We start from the raw sequence: 20,921 nt of genomic DNA on the forward strand, positions 1-20,921 counted from the left end.
CACCTTCATCCCCATCTCTGTGCCACCATGACGTCACTGTGACGTCACTCTCTCCACATCTCAGTTCCACTGTGACATCACTGCCCCCATCTCTGTGCCACCATGACGTCACTGTGACGTCACTTTGGCACCATTTCAGTGCCCCTATGACATCACCAGCACGCACCTTGCCCCCGCCCCCCTTCTCCCCCCCATCCAATGGCAGCCGCCCCCCTTTGCCAATCTCTATGTTTATTGGTCAGGTCCCCCCTTTACCCCGCCCCCAAGCCCCGCCCCCCCGCGGGCGAGACCAAGACAACAACCACAAGGGGGGGGATGTGTGTGCGCGCGGACAGAGGGGCGGGGCTTAGCGGGAAGGGGGCGTGTCCATCGGAGGCCCCGCCCATAGGGGGCGGGGCTTAGCGGATGCTGTACCGCACATAGGGCACCTCGATGTCGGCGTCGCTGTCGTCGTTGCAGCAGAGCTCGAAGACCAAGGCCTTGACGTGGCGGCCCAGCTTCTTCTTGGAGACCCGCGCCACGATCTCCGTCATCCTGCGGGGGTGGGAGAGGCACTTGGGGGGCTGGACCCATAGAACGGGGGGACATCACCCCATAGAGAATGTCACCCCATAGGGAAATGGCCATAGGGTGGTATCAGCCCTTGGTGGCCTTGACCCATATTGCAGAAAGCTCTACAGGGGTGTGGGCATGGGGGGAAGCAGCACTTGGGGGCTGGGCCCATAGAAGGGGGTGCCCTATAGGGGTATGGGCATGGGGGTGGAGCGGTACCTGGGGGGCTCGACCCATAGAGGATGTTATCCTAAAGGGTGTCACCCATAGTGACATGGCCATGGGGTGGCAGCAGCCCCTCGTGGGCTCGACCCATAGAGGATGTCACCCTATATGGTGTCCCCCTATAGGGACATAACTGTGGGGTGGGAGCAGCACTTTGGGAGCAAGACCCATAGAGCAGAGCACCCCATAGAGGATGTCACGCCATAGGGACATGGTGGCCATGGGGTGCCAGCAGCCTCATGGTGGGCTCAACCCATAGAGGATGGCACCCTATAGGACATCACCCATTTGTTCTATGGGGCTGTGTTCTATGGGTCCTCGTTCTACGGGGCTGTGTCCTACAGGGCCATGTTCTATGGGGCTGTGTTCTATGGGGCCATGCTCTATGGGTCTGTGTCCTATGGGGCAACCCCAGCTCACGCTGACCCCCAGCCCTCAACCCTAGGGTTGCACCCCCTGGGGCTGCCACCACCACATCCAATCCCCATTGAGCCCCCATCCCCTCCCTTCACCCCAAACCTCACTCCCCCCCCATAGGACCCTGCCCCCCACCCCCCCATGGGTGCCCCCCATGCCCTACGGTTGGTCGTGGCGCTCGCGCAGCTTGGCCGGGGGCATGAAGAAGGAGTAGAGCATGGAGACCCCCTGCGACAGCATCGTGATCTCCAGCCGATGCTCCCTCTGTGGGGCACAAAGCAGAGGGACCCATGGGTGCCCCATAGCAACCCACAGCGCCCCACAAGTGCCCCCCCCCCCATCCCCATAGGTCCCCAGTACCTTGAAGTAGGCGAGGAACTGGCGCAGGGTCATCTCCTGCCCATCGGGCTGCAGCCCCTGCACCTCAAACCGGTCCCACAGCGTCCACTCCACCTCATAGTACTGGGGGGCAGACCCATAGAGAGGGGGTCAGACCCATAGTGAAGGGATCAGACCCATGGCGAGGGGGTCAGACCCACAGCAAAGGGTCAGACCCATAGTGAGGGGCTTGGACCCATGGTGAGGGGGAACAAGGACCCAGGGTGGGCAGCTGAGGGTCTCCACCTGGAGGGTCTCCCACCACCCATAGGTATGGGGCTGTGTTCTATGGGGCCGGTTTCTATGTGTCCATGTCCTATGGGTCCAGTATCTATGGCTCCAGTTTCTATGGGTCCAAGTCCTACGGGTCTGGTATCTATAGATCCATGTCCTATGGGTCCATGTCTATGGGTCTGGTTCCTATGGGTCCATATCTATAGATCTGGTTCCTAAGGATTCATGTTCTATGGGTTTGGTATCTATAGGTCCATATCCTATGGCTCTGGTATCTATAGGTCCATGCCTATGGGTCCAGGTCCTATGGGTCCATATCTATAGATCCGGTATCTATGGGTCCAGTTCCTATGGGTCCATGTCTATGGGTCCAGTATCTATGGGTCCTTCTATGGGCCCGCCCCACACTCACCTTGTTGCGGGGGCAGGCGATGGGCTCGGAGAAGCCGAGGAAGGGGAGGGCGAGGTTGAGGAACCCGTTCTTGTAGGAGCCCAGCCTGCGGTGCCCCTGCACCAGCTTGAGCAGCTCCAGGCAGCCCAGCCCCACAACCGCCGCCGTCGTCGTGGCGATGGCCGGGATGATCTTGCCCGCGATCAGCTTGCTCTGCCCCATAGACACTGCCTAGAGCGGCCGCCGCGCCCCCCAGGGACACCGAGGGGGGCCCTATGGACCCCTATGGGCTCCCCATGGACACCTACGGGGCCTATGGGCCTTCTGTAGACCCTATAGCAGCCATAGGGCCCCCCCCGAGTACCTACAGGACCCCCCCTATAGCACGCATAAGACTCCCCCATAGCATCCACAGAACCCCCCCATAGCACCCATAGGACCCCTGCAGCACCAATGGAACCCCCACAGCACCCATAGGGCCCCAAAGCAACCACAGGACCCCATTAAAAACCCCTGACAGGAGCACAGCACCCCCCATAGCATCCATAGGAAACCCCATAGCACCCATAGACCCCCCCATAGCACCCACAGGACCCCCCCCCAGCACCATGGCACCCTATCAAAAACCCCCAAGACGACCATAGCACCCCCCCATAGCACCCCTAGGAACCCCCACATCACCCATAGCCTGCCATTGCACCCATGGCACTCCCATAGCACCCATCGGAACGCCCGCAGCACCCATGGGTGCCCCCCAGCACCCACCTTGTGGCGGTCGGCCGGGGGGATGTCGTAGTTCTCGGCTCGCAGGTTGGAAGCAGCGACGATGAAATCCATGTGGAAGTTGGTGTCATCGTCCTGGGGGTGGGGGGCGCAGCACCCATGGGTGGGGGGGCAGCACCCGTGGGTGCTCGGGGGGGCACCCATGGGTGCTTGGGGGGGCAGCACCCACCTTCTCGAAGTCAATGGGGTACATGCGGAACCCGCGCAGCTCCTCGGGGCTGGGCAGCGACGCCTTCAGCTCCTCCAGGCGCCCGTCGTCTGTGGGTGGGGGGCACCCATGGGACCCATTGCACCCATGAGACCCCCCCATAGCACCCATGGGTGCTCCTACTCCATAGTTACCATGTTCTTCCACACCACCCAAGTTCCACCAGCACCCAGGGGCGTCCCAATCCCCTCCATCAGCACCCATAGGCACCCCATAACCCCTTTGTCATCACTTACGGGTACCCCAATCAGACCCCCCATCAGCACCCATGGGTGCCCCATAACCCCCCCATCAGCACCCATGGGTACACAATACCACCCCCCATCAGCACCCATGGGTACACAATCCCACCCCCCATCAGCACCCATGGGTGCCCCATAACCCCCCCATCAGCACCCATGGGTACACAATACCACCCCCCATCAGCACCCATGGGTACACAATCCCACCCCCCATCAGCACCCATGGGTGCCCCATAACCCCCCCATCAGCACCCATGGGTACACAATCCCACCCCCCATCAGCACCCATGGGTGCCCCATAACCCCCCATCAGCACCCATGGGTGCCCCATGCCCCCCCCCATCAGCACCCATGGGTACACAATCCCACCCCCCATCAGCACCCATGGGTGCCCCATAACCCCCCCATCAGCACCCATGGGTACACAATCCCACCCCCATCAGCACCCATGGTTGCCCCATAACCCCCCCCCCATCAGCACCCATGGGTGCCCCATGCCCCCCCCCATCAGCACCCATGGGTGCCCCATAACCCCCCCCATCAGCACCCATGGGTACACAATCCCACCCCCCATCAGCACCCATGGGTGCCCCATAACCCCCCCATCAGCACCCATGGGTGCCCCATAACCCCCCCCATCAGCACCCATGGGTGCCCCATGCCCCCCCCCGCCGTACCCATGGCGGTGGCCGCGCTCTGCAGCTCCTGGTCGGAGACGTGGATGCGGACGCCGGCCTTGGGGGCGAAGGGGGGCACCCGCACGTGGCGCAGGAGCTCGGCCACGGCCGCGCGGTCCCGGGACCCCCCCAGCCCATAGCTCTGGGCAAAGAGGTTGGCGGCGGCCACCACGTAGTCCAGGTGCAGCGGCTGCAAGGGGGGGCACCCATGGGTGTCAGTGGGGGGCACCCATGGGTGCTAACAAGGGAGGGGCGGCACCCATGGGGGTCAATTGGGAGCACCCACAGGGGTTAACTGGAGGCACCCATGGGTGTCAATAGGGAGCACACACGGGGGTTAATAGGGAGGGGGTGGGCACCCATGGGTGTCAGTATGGGGCACCCATGGGTGCTAATTGGGGGTGGGGGCACCCATGGGTGTTAACAAGGGGAGTGGGGGGTACCCATGGGTGTTAATGTGGGGGGCATCCGTGGGTGTCAGCCATGGGTGTTAACTGGGGGCAGGGGGCACCCATGGGTGCCAGTGCAGATCACCCATGGATGTTAAGGGGGGGCATTGATGAGCGTGAAAGTGGAGGGGCACCCATGGTTGTCAATGGGGTGCACACATGGGCATCAGCGCAGGGCATCTATGGGTGTTACCCATGGGTGTCAATAGGAGGCACCCATGGGTGCTAATTGGGGGCGGGGCACCCATGGGTGTCAGCATGTGGGGGGCACCCATGGGTGTCAGTAGAGTGGGTGGGAAGGGGATGGGGACCTGCCAACAGTGACGCGGGGTGCCCAAAGGGTGATGGACACCAAGGGAGGGTGATGGGATGGTGCCCAATGGTGACTGATGGCACCCAAGGGTGCTGCTGCACTCACGTTGTCGGGGTCAAAGACCAATGGGTGGGGGCAGCGCTTGGGTCCCGACCAGAACAGGGTCCCCGAGTTCGTTTTCTGTTGGGGGAGACACAATGAGGACCCCCAATGAGCCCCTATGGGACCCATAGCACCCTGAGCACCCCCCCAGTGCATCCCTATGGGTCCTATAGCATCCCAATCCCCCCAATGACCTCCAATGCACCCCTATGGGTCCCAATGCACAGCTATGGGTCCCAATGCACCCCCAGGGGTCCCACAGCACCCTGAGCCCCCAGTAAACTCCTATGGGTCCTATAGCATCCCAATCCCCCCAGTGACCTCCAATGCACCCCTATGGGTCCCAATGCACAGCTATGGGTCCCAATGCACCCCCAGGGGTCCCACAGCACCCTGAGCCCCCAGTGAACTCCTATGGGTCCTATAGCATCCCAATCCCCCCAGTGACCTCCAATGCACCCCTATGGGTCCCAATGCACAGCTATGGGTCCCAATGCACCCCCAGTGGTCCCACAGCACCCTGAGCCCCCAGTGAACTCCTATGGGTCCTATAGCATCCCAATCCCCCCAATGACCTCCAATGCACCCCTATGGGTCCCAATGCACAGCTATGGGTCCCAATGCACCCCCAGGGGTCCCAATGCACCCCTATGGGTCCTGCAGCAACCCAATCCCCAAAATGAGCCCCAATGCACAGCTATGGGTCTCAATGCACCCTTATTGGTCCTATAGCATCCCAATCCCCCTAATGACCCCCAATGCACCCCTATGGGTCCCAATGCCCCCACTATGGGTCCCAATGCCCCCCTGTGACCTGTCCCGGGGGGAAGTTGTGCAGCAGCTGCCGGATGTTGTTGCTGTACTGGCGGTGCCAGTGCCGGCAGGCCCAGGCCACGCAGTCGGGCCAGTCCCGGGGCCGGTCCGTGACCAGGCTCCGCTCCACGGCCTCCAGCACCTCCAGCGGCTGCGTCCCCGCCAGGCGCAGCGTCCGCTCCAGGAACCGTGGGTCCCTGCCGGACAGTGGGGGTCAATGGGGGGGACATGGGGGCAGATATCGGGGGGGAGATGATGCAGAAGTGGAGGAGGGAATGGGGAGGGAATAGGAGAAGAACAGGGGAGGAATGGGGGGGGAATAGGGGGGAATTGGGGGGGGAACTGAGGGAGGAATGGGGGGGAAAGGGGGGGAATGGGGGGGAAACAGGGAGGGGAATAGAGAAGGGAGTGGAGAGGATGGGGGGACACAACGGGGAGAAATAAAGAGGGAATGGGGGGGTAAGATGGGGGAACAAGGGGAATGGGGGGGATGGAGGGGATGGGGTGGCCATGAAAAGGGGGGGAAAATGGGGGTGATGTGTGACAGAGGGGTGTTATGGGGGGGTGTCACCCACATCAGGTACTGGTTGACATTCTCTGCCGGCTGCTTGAAGAGTCCCTCGAATTCATCCCGTGCCCACTGTGAAGAATGGGGGGGGGTGTGTGTGTCAGGGTGGGCCCAGCATGGGACACCCCCATAGAGCACCCTATGGAAGGGACCCAGCCACCTGCCCCACCCCATAGGAAGCACTCAAGCGCCCATAGCACAATCAGAGCCCCCTATAGAAGTGCCCTATGGGGCAGGGGGCGTACCTGCAGCGTATGCTCGATGGCGTTGGGGAAGTTCTTGAGGGTGCAGATGGGGATGGCCTTCTCGGGGGGGTCCTGGCTGGAGCTGTAGGACTCGCTCAGGAAGGGGATCACCACCTGCACGTTCCCCTTTGTGCCCAACGTGCCCGACTCCAGCAGCGGCTTTCGGTAGTACACACAGCGCCGGTCCATATAGAGCCCTGTATAGAGATACCACGCGGCTATAGGGGCAGCGAGGGCATCCCTGAGGGGGCCCAGAGCATCTCTAGGGTGCCTAGAGCATCCCTAAGAGGCCCTACAGCTTCCCTATAGCACACCTAAGGGTACATACAGCCTGCTTGGGGTGCCTACAGCACCCCTCGGGGGCCCTAGAGCATCCGTGACAGGCTCTAGGGCACTCTTGGGGTACCTGGAGCTTCCCTAGAGCATCCCTGGGGTACCCACAGCTTCCCTATAGCACACCTGGGGGTACCTGTCACCTGCCTGGGGTCCCTATAGCACTCCCAGGGGTTCCTAGAGCATTCCTGGCGTGCCTACAGCATCACTGCTGCCCCCCCCAGGTGGTCCCCACAGCTTCACTATAACACCCCTGACGTTACCAATAGCCCAAACCCCCTGGAGACCCCAAATGATGCCCCCCAGCACCCCAAGGACCCCCCCCCAGCACCCAAGGCCCCCGGTGGGTGCTCACGGGCATCGACGTTGTCGAGGGCGTTGGCGACGCCATCGAGGGCCTCGAAGAAGTCGTCGTCGTAGACGCGCTCGGTCTCGGGGCCGACGCGCTCGGGGCGGCTCGTGATGCGCAGCGAAGGGTTCATGGCCCGCACGGCCGCTGCCGCCCGCTCCGACTTCAGCTTCTGCAAGGGGGAGTCATGGAATGTCGGGATATTTCCCCCCGCTTTGGGATAACCTCCCCTTGGGGCATTCCCTCCGCTTTGGGCCCCATCCAACCTCCAGTAAATTTCAAGAGAAGTTGAAGGTTGATGTTGGTCACCTTGAACCAACTCAAACATTGACAATGGCCAACTGAAACCAACCCAAACACTGACATTGGTCAACTTGAACCAACTCAAACGTTGACACTGGCCAACTGGAAAGAACTCAAACGTTGACATTGACCAACTTGAACCAACTGAACGTTGACAATGACCAACTTGAATCAACCCAAACATTGATACTGGTCAACAAGGGCGTTGATGTTGACCAACTGCAGCCAACCCAAACGTTGACATCGACCAACTTGAACCAACTCAAACGTTGACACTGGACAACGGGAAACAACTCATACGTTGACATTGGCCAACCTGAACCAAATGGGACATTGACCAACTTGAACCAAGTGAACATTGACAATGGTCAACTTGAACCAACCCAAACATTGATGTTGGCCAACTTGAACCAACTCAACGTTGACAACAGCCAACTGGAACTAACCCAAACATTGACATTGACCAACTTGAACCAACTAAACATTGACAATGGCCAAATGGAACCAACTCAAACATTGACATTGGTCAACAGGGGCGTTGATGTTGGTCAACTTGAACCAACCCTAACGTTGACAATGGCCAACATGAACCAACTCAAACGCTGACAATGGCCAACAGCTGCCAATTCAAACATTGACATTGGTCAACAGGGACACTGATGTTGGCCAGCTTAAACCAACTGAACGCTGACATTGACCAAGTGGGACCAACTGGGACATTGACCAACTTGAACCAACCTGAAGGGTGCCGTTGGCCCACTTGAATCAACCCAAACATTGACATTGGCCAACCAGGACGTTGATGTTGGCCAACTTGCACCAACCTGAACCCTGACGTTGGCCAACTCAATGTTGAGCATCTCAAACACTGACATTGGGCAACTCAAACCAACCTGAACATTGACTTTGGCCAACTCAGACCTAACAGGACATTGACATTGGCCAACTTGAGCCAACTGAACGCTGACATTGGCCAAGTGAGACCAACTGGGACATTGACATTGGCCAACTCAATGTTGACCACCTTGGACATTGACCAACACAAACCAAACCAGACACTGACCAACTTCAACCAACTCAACTGTTGCCATTGGCCAACTTGACCCAAGTTGAACGATGACATTGGCCAACTCCAATCGCATGAACATTGATGTTGGCCAACTCGAGCCAACTCAAACATCGACAACGCCCAACTCAAGCCAACCTGAACGTTGACGTTGGCCAACTCAAGCCAAATGGGACACTGACACGGACCAACTGGGACGTTGACAATGGCCAACTCCAACCTTGGCCAACTTGAACGCTGACACCAACCAACCAAATGCTGACATCTTAATGGTGTCCCCCCCATAGACTCCACCCCCTTCCTCTCTACCCCATAGGCTCCCCCCTCCCACCCCTTACCGTGACATCCCAAGGCCGGAAGAGGAACTGGCGGTTGAGGTTGGACTTCTCGATGGTGTCCATGTCGGTGACGGTGATGGAGCCCTCGGGGCCACAGCCCAGCCCCATCATGGCAAAGTTCTTCAGCAGCTCACAACCGATGGCTCCTGCACCCACCTGAGCACAGGGGACATGTGGGGACACGTGAGGACATAGCCCAAGGTGGCCCCAAGCACAGCTGGGGACATAGGGATGGGGATGAGGGGCATTCATGGCTGAACAGGGACATCTGGGGACACTCTGAGGACCCATAGGAACATGGGGAGAGACCCATGAGGAGGCTTGGGGACACAGAGGGACCCATGGGGACAGGGAGGGGACACTGACCACAAAGTACTTCTGGGCTCCCAGCTTGGCCTGCAGGTCGGCCCCAAACACCGCGATCTGCCCGTCGTAGCGGCTGTTGCGCTGGGGACAACCCAAGGTGTCACCCGGATGGGTCACCCTGCCATGGAGACCCCACCCGGGACCCCAAAGCCACCCTACAGGGGGCAAGCATCAAGGCATGGGTGCCCCCAGGGTAATGGCCAACCCATGGGTGCTCAATGGATAACGTGAACCCATTGAGGTACCCACATGTGGGTGTCCCATAGCTAATGCCAACGCTACTGACACACTCATGTCAAGAAGGTGGCCCCCATGAGTACCTCATGATGGGTGCTAACCACAAGATGACCCCCAGCTATGGGTCTCCACATAAAGCTGGTGAACCCATTGGTATCCTCAAGGAAGCATCCACCTCATGGTCAATCCCCACCCCAACCCAAAGAGATGCCCACCCATGGGTGCCTCCAAGATATTCAACCCATGGCTGACTTATGACCAATGCCCACTCCAAGGAGATGCCCATCTAAAGGGGGTGACCACTCATGGGTGTCCCCAGTGAGACAACCAATGCCAGGGGTGTCTCCAACCCATGGGTGCCCTACGAGCAACACCTACCCCAAAGAGATGCTCATAAGGAGGGCAACCACCCAATGAGCTGACCAACCCCATGGGCACCCTCTTGAGGGCGCCCCCCACCCATGGGTGCTCACCGGGCGACACTGCTCCTCGGTCAGAACCGTCTCTTTGTTCTCCTCAGGGAGACATTCCAGGGCGTCAAAGTAGAGCCATTGGGTGATGGGGGTGAACTTCCCGGACACCGCCTGCACCACAGAGCCCATCAGGAGACCCCCATGGCCAAGGAGGGCACCCACACGTGTGATGGGACCCCCCCCGATGGCCAAGGAGAGGAGCTGGGTGTCCGGTACCTTCATGACCTCCTGTGCTGCCAAGCCCCCGATGAAGGCGTTGACCGGGGCCAGGTCTCCGGTGGCCTGGAAGGCCAATTCCTGCAGCAGCTTCTCATCCAGCTCCACTCCTGGGGCCAGGTCCCGGGTCAAGGCCACCATCTCGGCCGCGTCGCCCTAAGGGGGGGACACACTTTGTGCTGGGGACAAGCAGGGGGACTCCCTGGTGACAGCACAAGATGGGATGGGGAAGTGATGGGGAAGGAGCTGCTGTGGTGTCCATGGGGGTGTCAATGTTTCAATGGCTCCAACATCCCACCATGTCCCAGCACATCCCATTATCCCATATCTCACCACGTCCCAACGTCTTCAATGTCTCAGCGCATCCCAATTACTCCCCATATTCCACCATGTCGCACCATCTCCCTATACCCCACCATGAACCCCCACAGCCCAACATCTCCAATGTCCCACCATTCCCAACATATTCAACATCCCACCGCATCTCCAAGACTCCCCATGTCCCACCATCTCCAACGTCCCACCATGTCCCAATGACTTCTCATACCCTACCACATCCCACCACGTCCCAACATCTCCAATGCCGCACCGCCTCCCACCTCCATCCATACCCCACCATATCCCCCCACCCCCAAGCGATGACAGCCCCACGGTGACCTCCACGTTCCGCTGTCCCCACCTGATGGCGTGGCCGTGGCGCGTGCCCGCGCTGGGCCACGAAGCGGTGCAGGCCCTGCCAGCCCCAGTGCAGCAGCAGGGGCCTCTCGGCCTTGGCGAAGTCGGTGACCATCAGCTCCGGTTCCACCAGCGACTCCCGCAGCCGCTTCTGCCATGGTGGGAGGGGAGGGGGGGGGTCAACGGTGAGTACCCAGTGTCCCCCCCCATACCCCCCCCATTGCCCCCAGTGCCACTCACGAAGCGGATGTGCTTGGGCATCTTGACCTGGGTGACGATTCCCCCCCTCACGTAGTCCCCGAAGTCACTCGTGTCCCCGATGCTGAAGGTGTAGGGCCCTGTGGGGAGGGGCTGTCACCAGGGAGCCCCACACAGGGACCCTATAGCAGGGCCCCAGGGCTCCACAGTCTCCCATAGAAAGGCCCCAGGTCTCCATAGTCCTCTATAAAATGGCCCCAGGTACCTATAGCCCCTCTAGAAAAGCTCCAAGTACCTGTAGCTCCTACAGAAGGGCCCCAGGTCTCTATAGTCTCCTAAAAAAGGGCTCCAGATACCTATAGTCCCTATAGAAGGGCTCCAGGTCTCCATAGCACCCTATACAAGAGCTCAAGACCTCCACAGTTCTCTACAGAAAAGCTCTAGGTCTCCATAGCCGCCTATAGAAAGGCTCCAGGTCCCCACAGCCCCCTATAGAAGAGCCCCAGATCTCCACACCCCCTTGTAGAAGGGCCTCAGCTCTCCATAGTCCCCTACAGAAAGGCTCCAGATACCTATCACCCATAAAGAAGGGCCCCAGATCTCCAGAGTCTCCTATACAAAGGCCCCAGGTCTCCATAGCCCCCTATAGAATGGCTCCAGGTCTCCAGAGCCGCCTATAGAAGGGCCTCAGATCTCCATAGCCCCCTATAGAATGGCTCCAGGTCTCCAGAGCCGCCTATAGAAGGGCCTCAGATCTCCATAACCACCTACAGAAAGGCCCCAGGTGCCCATAGCCCCCTATAGAAAGGCTCCACGTCTCCAGAAGCCCCCCTAGAAGGGCCCCAAAAGCTCCAGAACCCCCTATAGAAGGGCCCCAACCACCCATATAGAAAGCCCCGAGGTCCCCATAGCCCCCTATATAAGCCCATAGGGGCTCAGGGCTCACCGAGGACGCGGATCTCGACGGGGCCGCAGGAGTTGAGCTGCTCCATCCCTTCCACCTCGGTGAAGGTGACGAAGTCGCCCGTCTCGAAGCCGTGCCGGGCCTCATCCAGACACGTCACCTCCCCTGGGCAGCCCTTGGCGGGGGGGGACATCACTGGGTGCTGAGCATCCCCCTCCCAGCATCACTAGAGGGGTCCCCTATAGGGGCTATAGGTACCTTGGTCACCATGGAAACCATGGCGCTGAGGGGCTGCTCGCCGTTGGTGTCTGTCACCACCATGTCGTCCCCAAAGTCACAGAAGAGCTGGCTGGGGAGGGGGAAAGGGGGGGTCAGGGAGAGGGGATGGGGGGACCCCAAAAGGGGCCCAAGAGAACCCCAAAAGGGACCCAAGAGGAGACGGGAACCCCAAAAGGGACCCAGGGGGTCAAAAGAACCCTGAAAGAGACCCAAGGAGAAACCAAAAGGGACCCAAGGGGACAGGGGAGCCCCAAAAGGGACCCAAGAGAGCTCCAAAGGCACCCAAGGGGAAAGGGGGACCGCAAAAGGGACCCAAGAGAACCCCAGAATGGACCCAGGAGACCCCCAAAAAGGACCCAAGGGGAGATGGGAGCCCCAAAAGGCACCCAGGGGGTCAACAGAACCCTCAAAGGGACCCAAGAGACCCCTAAAAAGGGACACGGGGAGACCCCAAAAAGGACCCAAAGGGACCCAGGGGAACCCGGAAAGGGACCTGGGGGACAGGAGGACCCCAAAGCGGACACAGGGGAAAGAGGAGACCCCCCAAGAGGGCCCCTGTGGGGCTCACCCGAAGAGCCCGTGGGTATCGGCCACCACCAGTTTGATGCCGTGGCTGTGGCAGAAGTCCCCGACCCAAAGCTGCTCCTCCAGGGCTGAGTTGGTCAAAACCACGACCTATGGAGAGCCCCATGGCTGTGGGTCCAGCCCCATGGCCCCCAGGGCAGGGGCCACACAAATAGGAGGCCACTGGGGGGGTGAATCAGGGGTTATGGGGTACAGGCGGATGCACAACGGTGGTGATGGACAGCAAATGGGATGGGGAGGGGGCAAATAGGGGGTTCAGGGGATACAGGAGGCCTTGGAGCCCCGGGCAGTACAGTCAGACACAGCCAGACACGGTATATGGGGACAGTCAGACGCGCACAACAGGCGGGCATTGAAACACAAGGAGATGGAGGGGGTACAGGCAGGCAAAGCGAGGTGTAGGGATTGCAAACAGTCAAAGGCAACTACAGGCAGCCAAAGAGCAAGTACATGCACACATAGTGCTACACGGAGGTATAACAGGTACAGGCAGCCAAAGATGAGTACAGCAAGCCGTAGGGATACAGGAAAGTACAGCGGCTCCAGGCAGCCACAGGTGGGTATAGAGAGGTGTAGGGGGTACAGGCACTCAAGGGGCAGGAGGGTAACAGGCAGCCAAAGGGGGGGCACAGGTAGTGTAGGGGGTACAAGCAATCAAAGCGTGGGGTACAGGCAGCCAAAGAGAAAACACATGGAGATACAGGAATGGAAATAAGGATAAGGGGTACAGGCAGCCAAAGACAAAACACATGGAGATACAGGAAGGGAAGTAAGGATAAGGGGTACAGGCAGCCAAAAACAAAACACATGGAGATACAGGAAGGGAAATAAGGATAAGGGGTACAGGCAGCCAAAAACAAAACACATGGAGATACAGGAAGGGAAGTAAGGATAAGGAGTAGAGGCAAGCAAAAGAGGGGGCACAGGGAGCTGTAGGAGGTACAGGCAGGCAAAGGGGGGGGCACAGCAGCCCTGGGGGTACCTGGAAGGGTGCGAGTAGCTCCTGGCTCAGGGGCTCTTGGCTGCTGCTCACGGCCACGTAGGAGTTGAGCTCCGCCAAGCGCGGCAGCGTCGCCTCTGCCCGGTTCTGCCCCACGTCCTCCTCCCGCAGGTAGAACTGGGGGGGGGGGGCACACACAAAGCGGGGGTCAGAACCCAACAACAGCCCCAAAATACCCCCAAATGCATACAGAATACCCCCAAACACATACAAACAACTCCAAAATACCCCCAAATCTGTATGAACCACCCCAAAAGTACCCCAAAACACATCCAAACAACCCCAAAATACCCACAACTACATAGAAATAACCCCCAAACCACCCTAAAATACTTAGAAACAACCCCAAAAATATCCCTAAATACGGAGGAAGAACCCCGAAACCATCCCCAAATACACAGAAACCCCCAAAATACTCCCAAACACATAAAAACAATCCCAGAACAACCCCAAACCAGTCCCAAATGCATAGAAACTCCTAAAATACATAAAAAACACCCCGAAAACACAAACAACCCCCCCCAAATATCTATAAGTATGTAAGAACCACCCCAAAATTACCCCCAAATACATAGAAATAACCCCCAAAATACCTCCAAATACACAGAAACAACCCCCAAGGGTCCAAGGGGGGGGTTAGGACCAAATGGAGAAGTTAAAGGGGGGGGGGATTTAAGAGTCCCAGGGGGGCATTTAGGTACCCTGAGGGGGTATTTAGACCCTCAAGGAGGTACATAAGGGCCCCAGGGCGTATTTAGCCCCCCGGGGGGGTATTTAAAGACCATCAAAGCCAGAACCACCCCCCAAAGCAAACGGGGGGGGTATTTACCTGCATTAGAAATACATTTACCCCCGGGGGGGGGGGGGGGGATAGTTCCTACATAAATTAATTCCCCCCACCCCCCCGATTAATTATACTGGGGGGGGCTCTTACTACCCCAATAGCATCACCAAGGATTGATCTATTATCTTGGGGGGGGTGACAACAACATTTAACCCCCCCTATACAAACACACCCCCCCCACACTAACGGGGTTCAATGGCTCCTTAGAGCATGTCAAGGACCCAAGGGGGGGGGTCACTGAAGGAGCTCACCTGGGAGGCCAGGTCAGGCCATGCGGCGGGGTGGGGGTCGTGGAGGGTGACGGATTTGACCCCCCCCAGCACCAGGTTTTTGGCCACTTCCACCCCAAGGCCCCTGAGCCCTGAGACCAGGACATTGGACGTCTGCATCCGCTTCATGGCCTCATGGCCCAGCACGTACCTGGGGGGGGACGACGGACAACACACAGAAAAAGGGGTTCAGGGCACCCCCAAACCCTTATGGGGACCCCAAACCCTCAGAGGGACCCCCTAAGGGTGCCCCCAGGGGAGCTGTAATGGTTGGAAGGACTTGGGAGACCCCATATCCATAGGGATGGCTCCAATATCCCACCCCCCCCACCCCCCTCCAGGCTGTAAAGGGCCCCGAATTCATATGGACTCCCCCCATAGGGAAACCCAAGAGCAGCCTAAATCCACAGCGATATCTGCGAGCACCTATGGAACCCCCCTAAATCCATAGGAACACCCGCAGGCACGATAAAACATTCTCCAAATCCATACAGATACCCCCAAACACCTATAGAGACCCCCAAATCCATAGGAATACCCCCAAGCACCTATGGAACTCCCCCCAAATCCATAGAACACCCCCTGAAATCCATAGGAACACCCCCAGGCACTCATAAACTACCCTCCAAATCCACAGGAACACCCCCATGCACCTATAAAAGACCCTCCAAACCCATAGGGATACCCCCAAGGATCTATGGAGGCCCCCCCCAAATCCATAGGGACCCCCCCCAACTCACAGCTGGCGGGAGTAGAGCCCCTCATCAATCTCGGCTTCACCCCCGTTCTTCGCCATGCCCTGGGGGGGGACAAGGTGACAATGGCATCAGATGGGGGGGACAAGGTGACAATGGCATCAGATGGGGGGACAAGGTGACAATGGCATCAGATGGGGGGACAAGGTGACAATGGCGTCAGATGGGGAGGACAAGGTGACAATGGCATCGATAGGCGGACAAGGTGACAATGGCATTGGGGGGATGACACCCATTGGGGAACATGGGGGGGGCTGAGGGGGACACATGGGTGCCACTGGGTGCAGTGAGCTGGGGGACATCCAATGACAGTGAGGGTGCTGTGACACCACGGGAAGATGCAGGAGGTGACAATGGGTGACAATGGGGGGGCTACATTGGGGACCTCCATCAATGGGGCTCTGAGCACTGTAGGGGGGTGACAAAGGAGACAACCCCCTTGCTGAGTGGTGCTGAGCCTCACAGAGACAATGCAGACCATCCATCAGGACACCCCTATAGGTGTCTATAGGCAGCCCTATGGGTGGCAGGGGGTGACACCGGGGGGGTCACACTCACGTTGGTGGGGGTGGCGCTGGGGGACACGCTGGGGACAGGGGCACGGCTGGAGCCCGTCGGTGGCTCAGACCCGGAGATGCGGCGCTTCTTCGACAGCGGGGAGCTGGACATCTATGGGAGAGAAGCATCAGAGCACCTATATCCGTATATCCACATAGGGAGACCCTATATCCATAGGGACACCCCCCAGAACCTATGGAATCCCCTCCAAATCAAGCACCTATGCATCTCCCTTTCTCATAAGGACACCCACAAGCACTTATGGAACTATCCCCAAATACACAGAACACCCACAAGCGCCTATGGAAGCATCCCAAACCCATAGAGACACCCATAAGCACCTATGGATCCCCCCAGATCCATTGGGACACCCCCAAGCACCTGCGGAACTATCCCTAAAACCATAGTGACACCCATAAGCACCTATGGAGCTCCCCCTATCCATAGGGACACCACCATGGGGGGGGACGCAGGGGGACACCAGGGCACTCAACCCCCCCCAGGCTTAGCATGGGGCGGGTCTTTCCCAGCAGTTCCCATTAACGGGGGAGGTTCCCATTAACGAGGCTCCCATTACGACCTCCCCATTACCGGTAATGGGATTCCCGGGTTCCCATCACCGCCTGTCCCGGGGGGGGGGTGTCCGATCCCCATTCCCATTCACCGCAATGAGCCTCCCACCACCGGCAGTTCCGGGGGGGGGAACCGGGATTCCCAAACCGGGGGGGGCGTTGATCTCATTTACCGGGGCCCGGTTCCCATTACCGGGGACCCACTCCCGAGCCCCCCCCCCCATCACCTCACCTCAGGCCTCCCACAGGCGGCTCCGCACCACCCGAGGCCGGGTTCGCATTAACCGGGTCCGGGTCGCCCCCCCCATAACCCCACCCCTCCCGCCCCATCCCCTCACCCTGGAGGCCCCCCCCGGGACCCCCCCGGTCCCGGCCCTCCCCGCACCAATGATGCTGTCCAGGCCCCGCCGCCGGGTCCCGCCCGCTCCGCTCGGCTCCTCCGCGACAAGATGGCGGCGGCGGCGGCTACCCCCCGCCGCCTCCTCCCTCCTCGACCTTCGCCCCGCCCAGCGACCTTTCCTATTGGTCAGCGGCGCCCGGCGCCGCGCTCCTATTGGTTGTTTGCCTCCCGCCACCGCCCGCCTTCCACCCCGCAACAGGGAGGGATGAGGAACGGGGGGGGGGGTGCGCCCGGGCTGGCCACGCCCCCTTCCTCCTGCCGGACCCCGGATGGAGGAGGCCACGCCCACCACTCCCCGCGCGCGCGCACGCGGGGTGACGGGGGCGGGGCTTCGTGACACAGCACCGCGCGCAGGGGGGGTCTATAGGGGCCCATAGCGGCCTATAGGGTGTCTATAGCGGGGATACGGGAGCCTATAAGGGGCTATGGGGGGGATATAGGGGGTTATGGAAGCTTATAACAGCCCATAGGGTGCCTATGGGGAGGGTATAGGACTTTATAAGGTGTTACGGGTGGGCTACAGGAGCCTATGGGTGACTATAGAACCGCATAGGGTGCCTATGGGGAGGGTATAGGAGACCTTTAGCAGGTCTTAGGAGTCCATAGGAGCTTCTAGGGGGGTATAGAGAACTATAGGAGCTCATAGGGTGCTGATGGGGGCCCATAGTGGGCTATGGAGGGGCTACAGGAGGCTATGAGACCCCATAGGGTGCCTATAGGGAACCTGGAGAGAGCCATAGGGGACAATGAGGGTGGCTATAATGAGCTATGAGGAGCATGGAGGGAGGCTATAGGGGCCCGTTGGAGCCTACAGCAGGATGTTGCGGGGGGGTCAGAGCCTATGGGGGATACAAGAAGCTCTGGGGCCCCATAATGGACTCTAAGGGGCTATTGCTGGCTACAAGTGGCCGGGGCCTATGGGGACATACAGGGGCCTATAGGTAGCCAGAAGGGGTAGGGACTTGTGAGGGACCTGAGGGGGGTATAGGGGACGTATGGGGGCTGAGACAGAGACTATAGCAGCCTATAGGTCAGAGATGGGGAGCCCATAGGGGCCCAGCAGGGAGTTATAGGGGGCTGTGATGGCCCTATAGGTGCCCAAATGGACGTTATGGGGGCTACAGGGGAACTATAAGAACCTATAGGGCACTTGGGGGTGGGCACATTCAGGGACCCTATGGGGTCTGGCAGGGGGCTATAGGGACCCATGTGAGGTCTTATGGGGGCTGAGAGAGGGGTCAGGATGCTCCAAAGGGAGAGGGGGTCTTGTAGGCTATAGGGGTTATGGGCACCTATAGGGGCTATGGGCATCTATAGGGGCTATGGGCATCTATAGGGGCTATAGGGGAGGTGCTCCATGGGACCCAGTTAAGTGTTGTAGCAACCAGGCGCCGCTTCAGCCCCACGTGGTGTCGCCGCCTGATGACATCACCGCGCCGCAAGGACTCCTGGGAGTTGTAGTCCAGGAGCACTAAGACCCAAATAAAGGCGTCCCGGGGTCAAGCCGAGCCCCAGCGCTTTATTAACAGCCCCATATGGGCGGGGGGGCCCCATAGGGAACCCCATAGGGTTCTATAGGGACCCCAAAGGAGGGGGGGCTCACTCGGGGGGGGGCAGCGTGAGGCGCGCGGGGTCGTAGTAGTTGGAGTCGAGCAGCGGCAGCCCCCGGCGCTCCCGCTCCACCACCTGCAACTCGGCCTCGCGCCGGGCCCATTGCTGCAGCCTATAGGGGAAAAGAAGGGCAGGGTTAACAGCATCCCCTATAGCACCCATTGGCTCCCTATAGACCGCTATGGGACTTATGAGGAGTTTTGCATTGGTTATATACATGTGCGAGCTACTGGAGAGACCCGTATGCTCCCTAGGGACCTTCTATAGGCCCCCACATCCCTCATAGAACCCTATAGAATCCCCATCTGCTCCCCTAAAAACGCCTGTAATCTTTCTTGTGTTACCATAGCTCTCCGTACATACCATATAGAACCTGTATCGCTACCTGTAACCGCTTACAAGCGCCTACAAGCCGCTATATTCCTTATAGGCCCCTATAGAAACCCGATGGCCTCCCAAAAGCCTCTGTATCCTATAGACCCCTACAAACTTGCTCTTCCATGCTTACATCGTTCCGTATGTTCGTTTCTTATGCCCCACAAATGCTCTCCATAGGTACTGACATCCTCTTATAGGCCCCTACAGACCAGCATAGGTTCCTATAGACTCCTCCCATCCCCTTATAGGTGCCTATAAACCCCCCCAGGCCCCTAGAAACCCCTCCATCCCCCTACGAGTCCCTGTAGATTACCATAAACACCCCTATATCTTCTCATAAGCCCCCTATAGACTCCCATAGACACCCCAACATTCCCTCATAGGCGCCATATAGACCCCCACAGACCCCTATGGACCCCCCCACATCCCCTCATAGGCCCCCTATAGACCCCCACAGACCTCTATAGGCCCCCCATAACTCCTCCTCGACCCCTATAGACCCCCCCCAGCTGCCCTCCGTGTTCTCTGATAGCACTCTATAGGCCCCACACCGCCTTCCCTAGGGCCCTTATGGAGCCCCGCTCCCGCTCACCCGTAGTCGGGCATGTAATGGAGGAAGACAGAGCCGAGGACGATGGCGACGGAGATGCCGGTGAAGAAAACCGCCCGCATGTTGAGGACGTCGACGTCCGGCTCGGCCGAGAAGCCGTGGTAGTCCGGGTTCTGCCGCACCGCCATGGCTGGCACCGCCAGAGAGCCCCAATCCCCCCATCGGGCCCCAAATCCCCCCCATAGAGCCCCAAATCCCCCCCAGAGCCCCTTTTCCCTCCCTCGTCTGGCCTAGGCCACGCCCCCCCACCCACAACCACCAATCAGCGCCTGGTTCCTGCTACGCTCCGCCCCCAAGGCAGAAGCCCCGCCCCCAGGGCGGTGCTCCACACCCTCATAAGCCACGCCCACCTCAGAACCACCAATGAGAGCCTGGTTCCTGCTAAGCCCCGCCCCCAAGACGCAGGCCACGGCCCCAAGCATAGGCACCACCCCCAATGAAAGACCACGCCCCTCACTCCCAACCACCTATCAGAGCCTTGCTCATACTAAGCCCCGCCCCGAACAATGAAGCCACGCCTCCAAACAGGTCCCGCCCCCTCACAGAGGCCACGCCCATATCCGTAGGCCCCTCCCACCTACCTAAGCCCCGCCCCTAGAGCTTGGCTCCGCACCCCAACGCTCCGCCCCTTTCCAAGCCCCGCCCACCTTCCTCTGCGCCACCGCCATTGGCTCCTCCTCGTGTGCGTCAGCTCCCAGCGGCCCCCGCGGCAGCGCCACGGCCCCGGGCGTCCCCGCCGAGCGGCCCCGCGCCCCGGCCTGCAGCGCCCGCAGCGTCCTCCGCAGCGCCGCCATCTTCCCGGCGGAAGTCCCGCCCCACCGCCTCCGCCCAATCACTGAGGGCAGCAGCGGCCTCTTAACCAATCACGAGAGAGCGTTCAATTGGCTCCTCCTCTTCGCTCTCGCGCAGCCAATCATAAGCAGTCGCCGTCCACCCGCCCACTTCTGGCTCCTCCCGCGCTAGCCGCAGCCAATCAGAAGCCACAGCGGCAACGCTCCCTCCGTC

The 20,921-nt window shown here is 59.7% G+C and overlaps 2 protein-coding genes across 3 annotated transcripts; both read right to left on the reverse strand.

Moving 5' to 3' along the window:
- Positions 1–223: 223 nt before the first annotated feature.
- Positions 224–17,431, reverse strand: UBA1 (ubiquitin like modifier activating enzyme 1). 2 transcript variants are annotated; one of them, XM_080635742.1, is made up of 26 exons: positions 17,303–17,431; positions 16,346–16,456; positions 15,773–15,831; positions 15,015–15,183; positions 13,902–14,036; positions 12,903–13,009; positions 12,314–12,404; positions 12,098–12,230; positions 11,194–11,291; positions 10,958–11,104; positions 10,279–10,434; positions 10,063–10,173; positions 9,353–9,433; positions 8,987–9,142; positions 7,286–7,451; positions 6,598–6,794; positions 6,360–6,424; positions 5,786–5,981; positions 4,975–5,049; positions 4,108–4,297; positions 3,150–3,238; positions 2,963–3,055; positions 2,219–2,410; positions 1,555–1,656; positions 1,358–1,458; positions 224–534 (listed from the first exon to the last, which is right to left on the reverse strand). In XM_080635742.1, the coding sequence occupies exons 2-26, from the start codon at positions 16,454–16,456 to the stop codon at positions 399–401; spliced, it is 3,156 nt and encodes a 1,051-aa protein (XP_080491868.1). In that variant the 5' UTR covers positions 17,303–17,431; the 3' UTR covers positions 224–398. The 2 variants fall into 2 exon arrangements, with proteins under 2 accessions (XP_080491868.1, XP_080491869.1); XM_080635743.1 differs by lacking the exon at positions 9,353–9,433.
- A 1,385-nt stretch (positions 17,432–18,816) lies between these two features.
- NDUFB11 (NADH:ubiquinone oxidoreductase subunit B11) lies at positions 18,817–20,760 on the reverse strand. The gene is made up of 3 exons (XM_080635834.1): positions 20,564–20,760; positions 19,899–20,029; positions 18,817–19,040 (listed from the first exon to the last, which is right to left on the reverse strand). Exons 1-3 carry the CDS (start codon positions 20,708–20,710, stop codon positions 18,917–18,919), a joined length of 402 nt encoding a protein of 133 aa, XP_080491960.1. The 5' UTR covers positions 20,711–20,760; the 3' UTR covers positions 18,817–18,916.
- Positions 20,761–20,921: the final 161 nt, after the last annotated feature.

This window comes from Psittacula echo (genome assembly GCF_963264785.1).
Source record: "Psittacula echo genome assembly, chromosome: 28".
Taxonomy (NCBI): Eukaryota; Metazoa; Chordata; class Aves; order Psittaciformes; family Psittacidae; genus Psittacula; species Psittacula echo.

Bases quoted from the DNA above. Each gene is read 5' to 3' on its own strand.
- UBA1 (XM_080635742.1), bottom strand. From the start codon at position 16,456: ATGTCCAGCTCCCCGCTGTCGAAGAAGCGCCGCATCTCCGGGTCTGAG. The intron at 11,105-11,193 runs GTGAGTGGCACT...CCACCATGGCAG, and splicing joins TGCCCAAGCACATCCGCTTC to AAGCGGCTGCGGGAGTCGCT. The intron at 6,425-6,597 runs GTACGCCCCCTG...CATTCTTCACAG, and splicing joins CCATCGAGCATACGCTGCAG to TGGGCACGGGATGAATTCGA.
- NDUFB11 (XM_080635834.1), bottom strand. From the start codon at position 20,710: ATGGCGGCGCTGCGGAGGACGCTGCGGGCGCTGCAGGCCGGGGCGCGG. The intron at 20,030-20,563 runs GTGGGCGGGGCT...GCGGTGCGGCAG, and splicing joins TGGCGGTGGCGCAGAGGAAG to AACCCGGACTACCACGGCTT. The intron at 19,041-19,898 runs GTGAGCGGGAGC...TTTCCCCTATAG, and splicing joins CATTACATGCCCGACTACGG to GCTGCAGCAATGGGCCCGGC.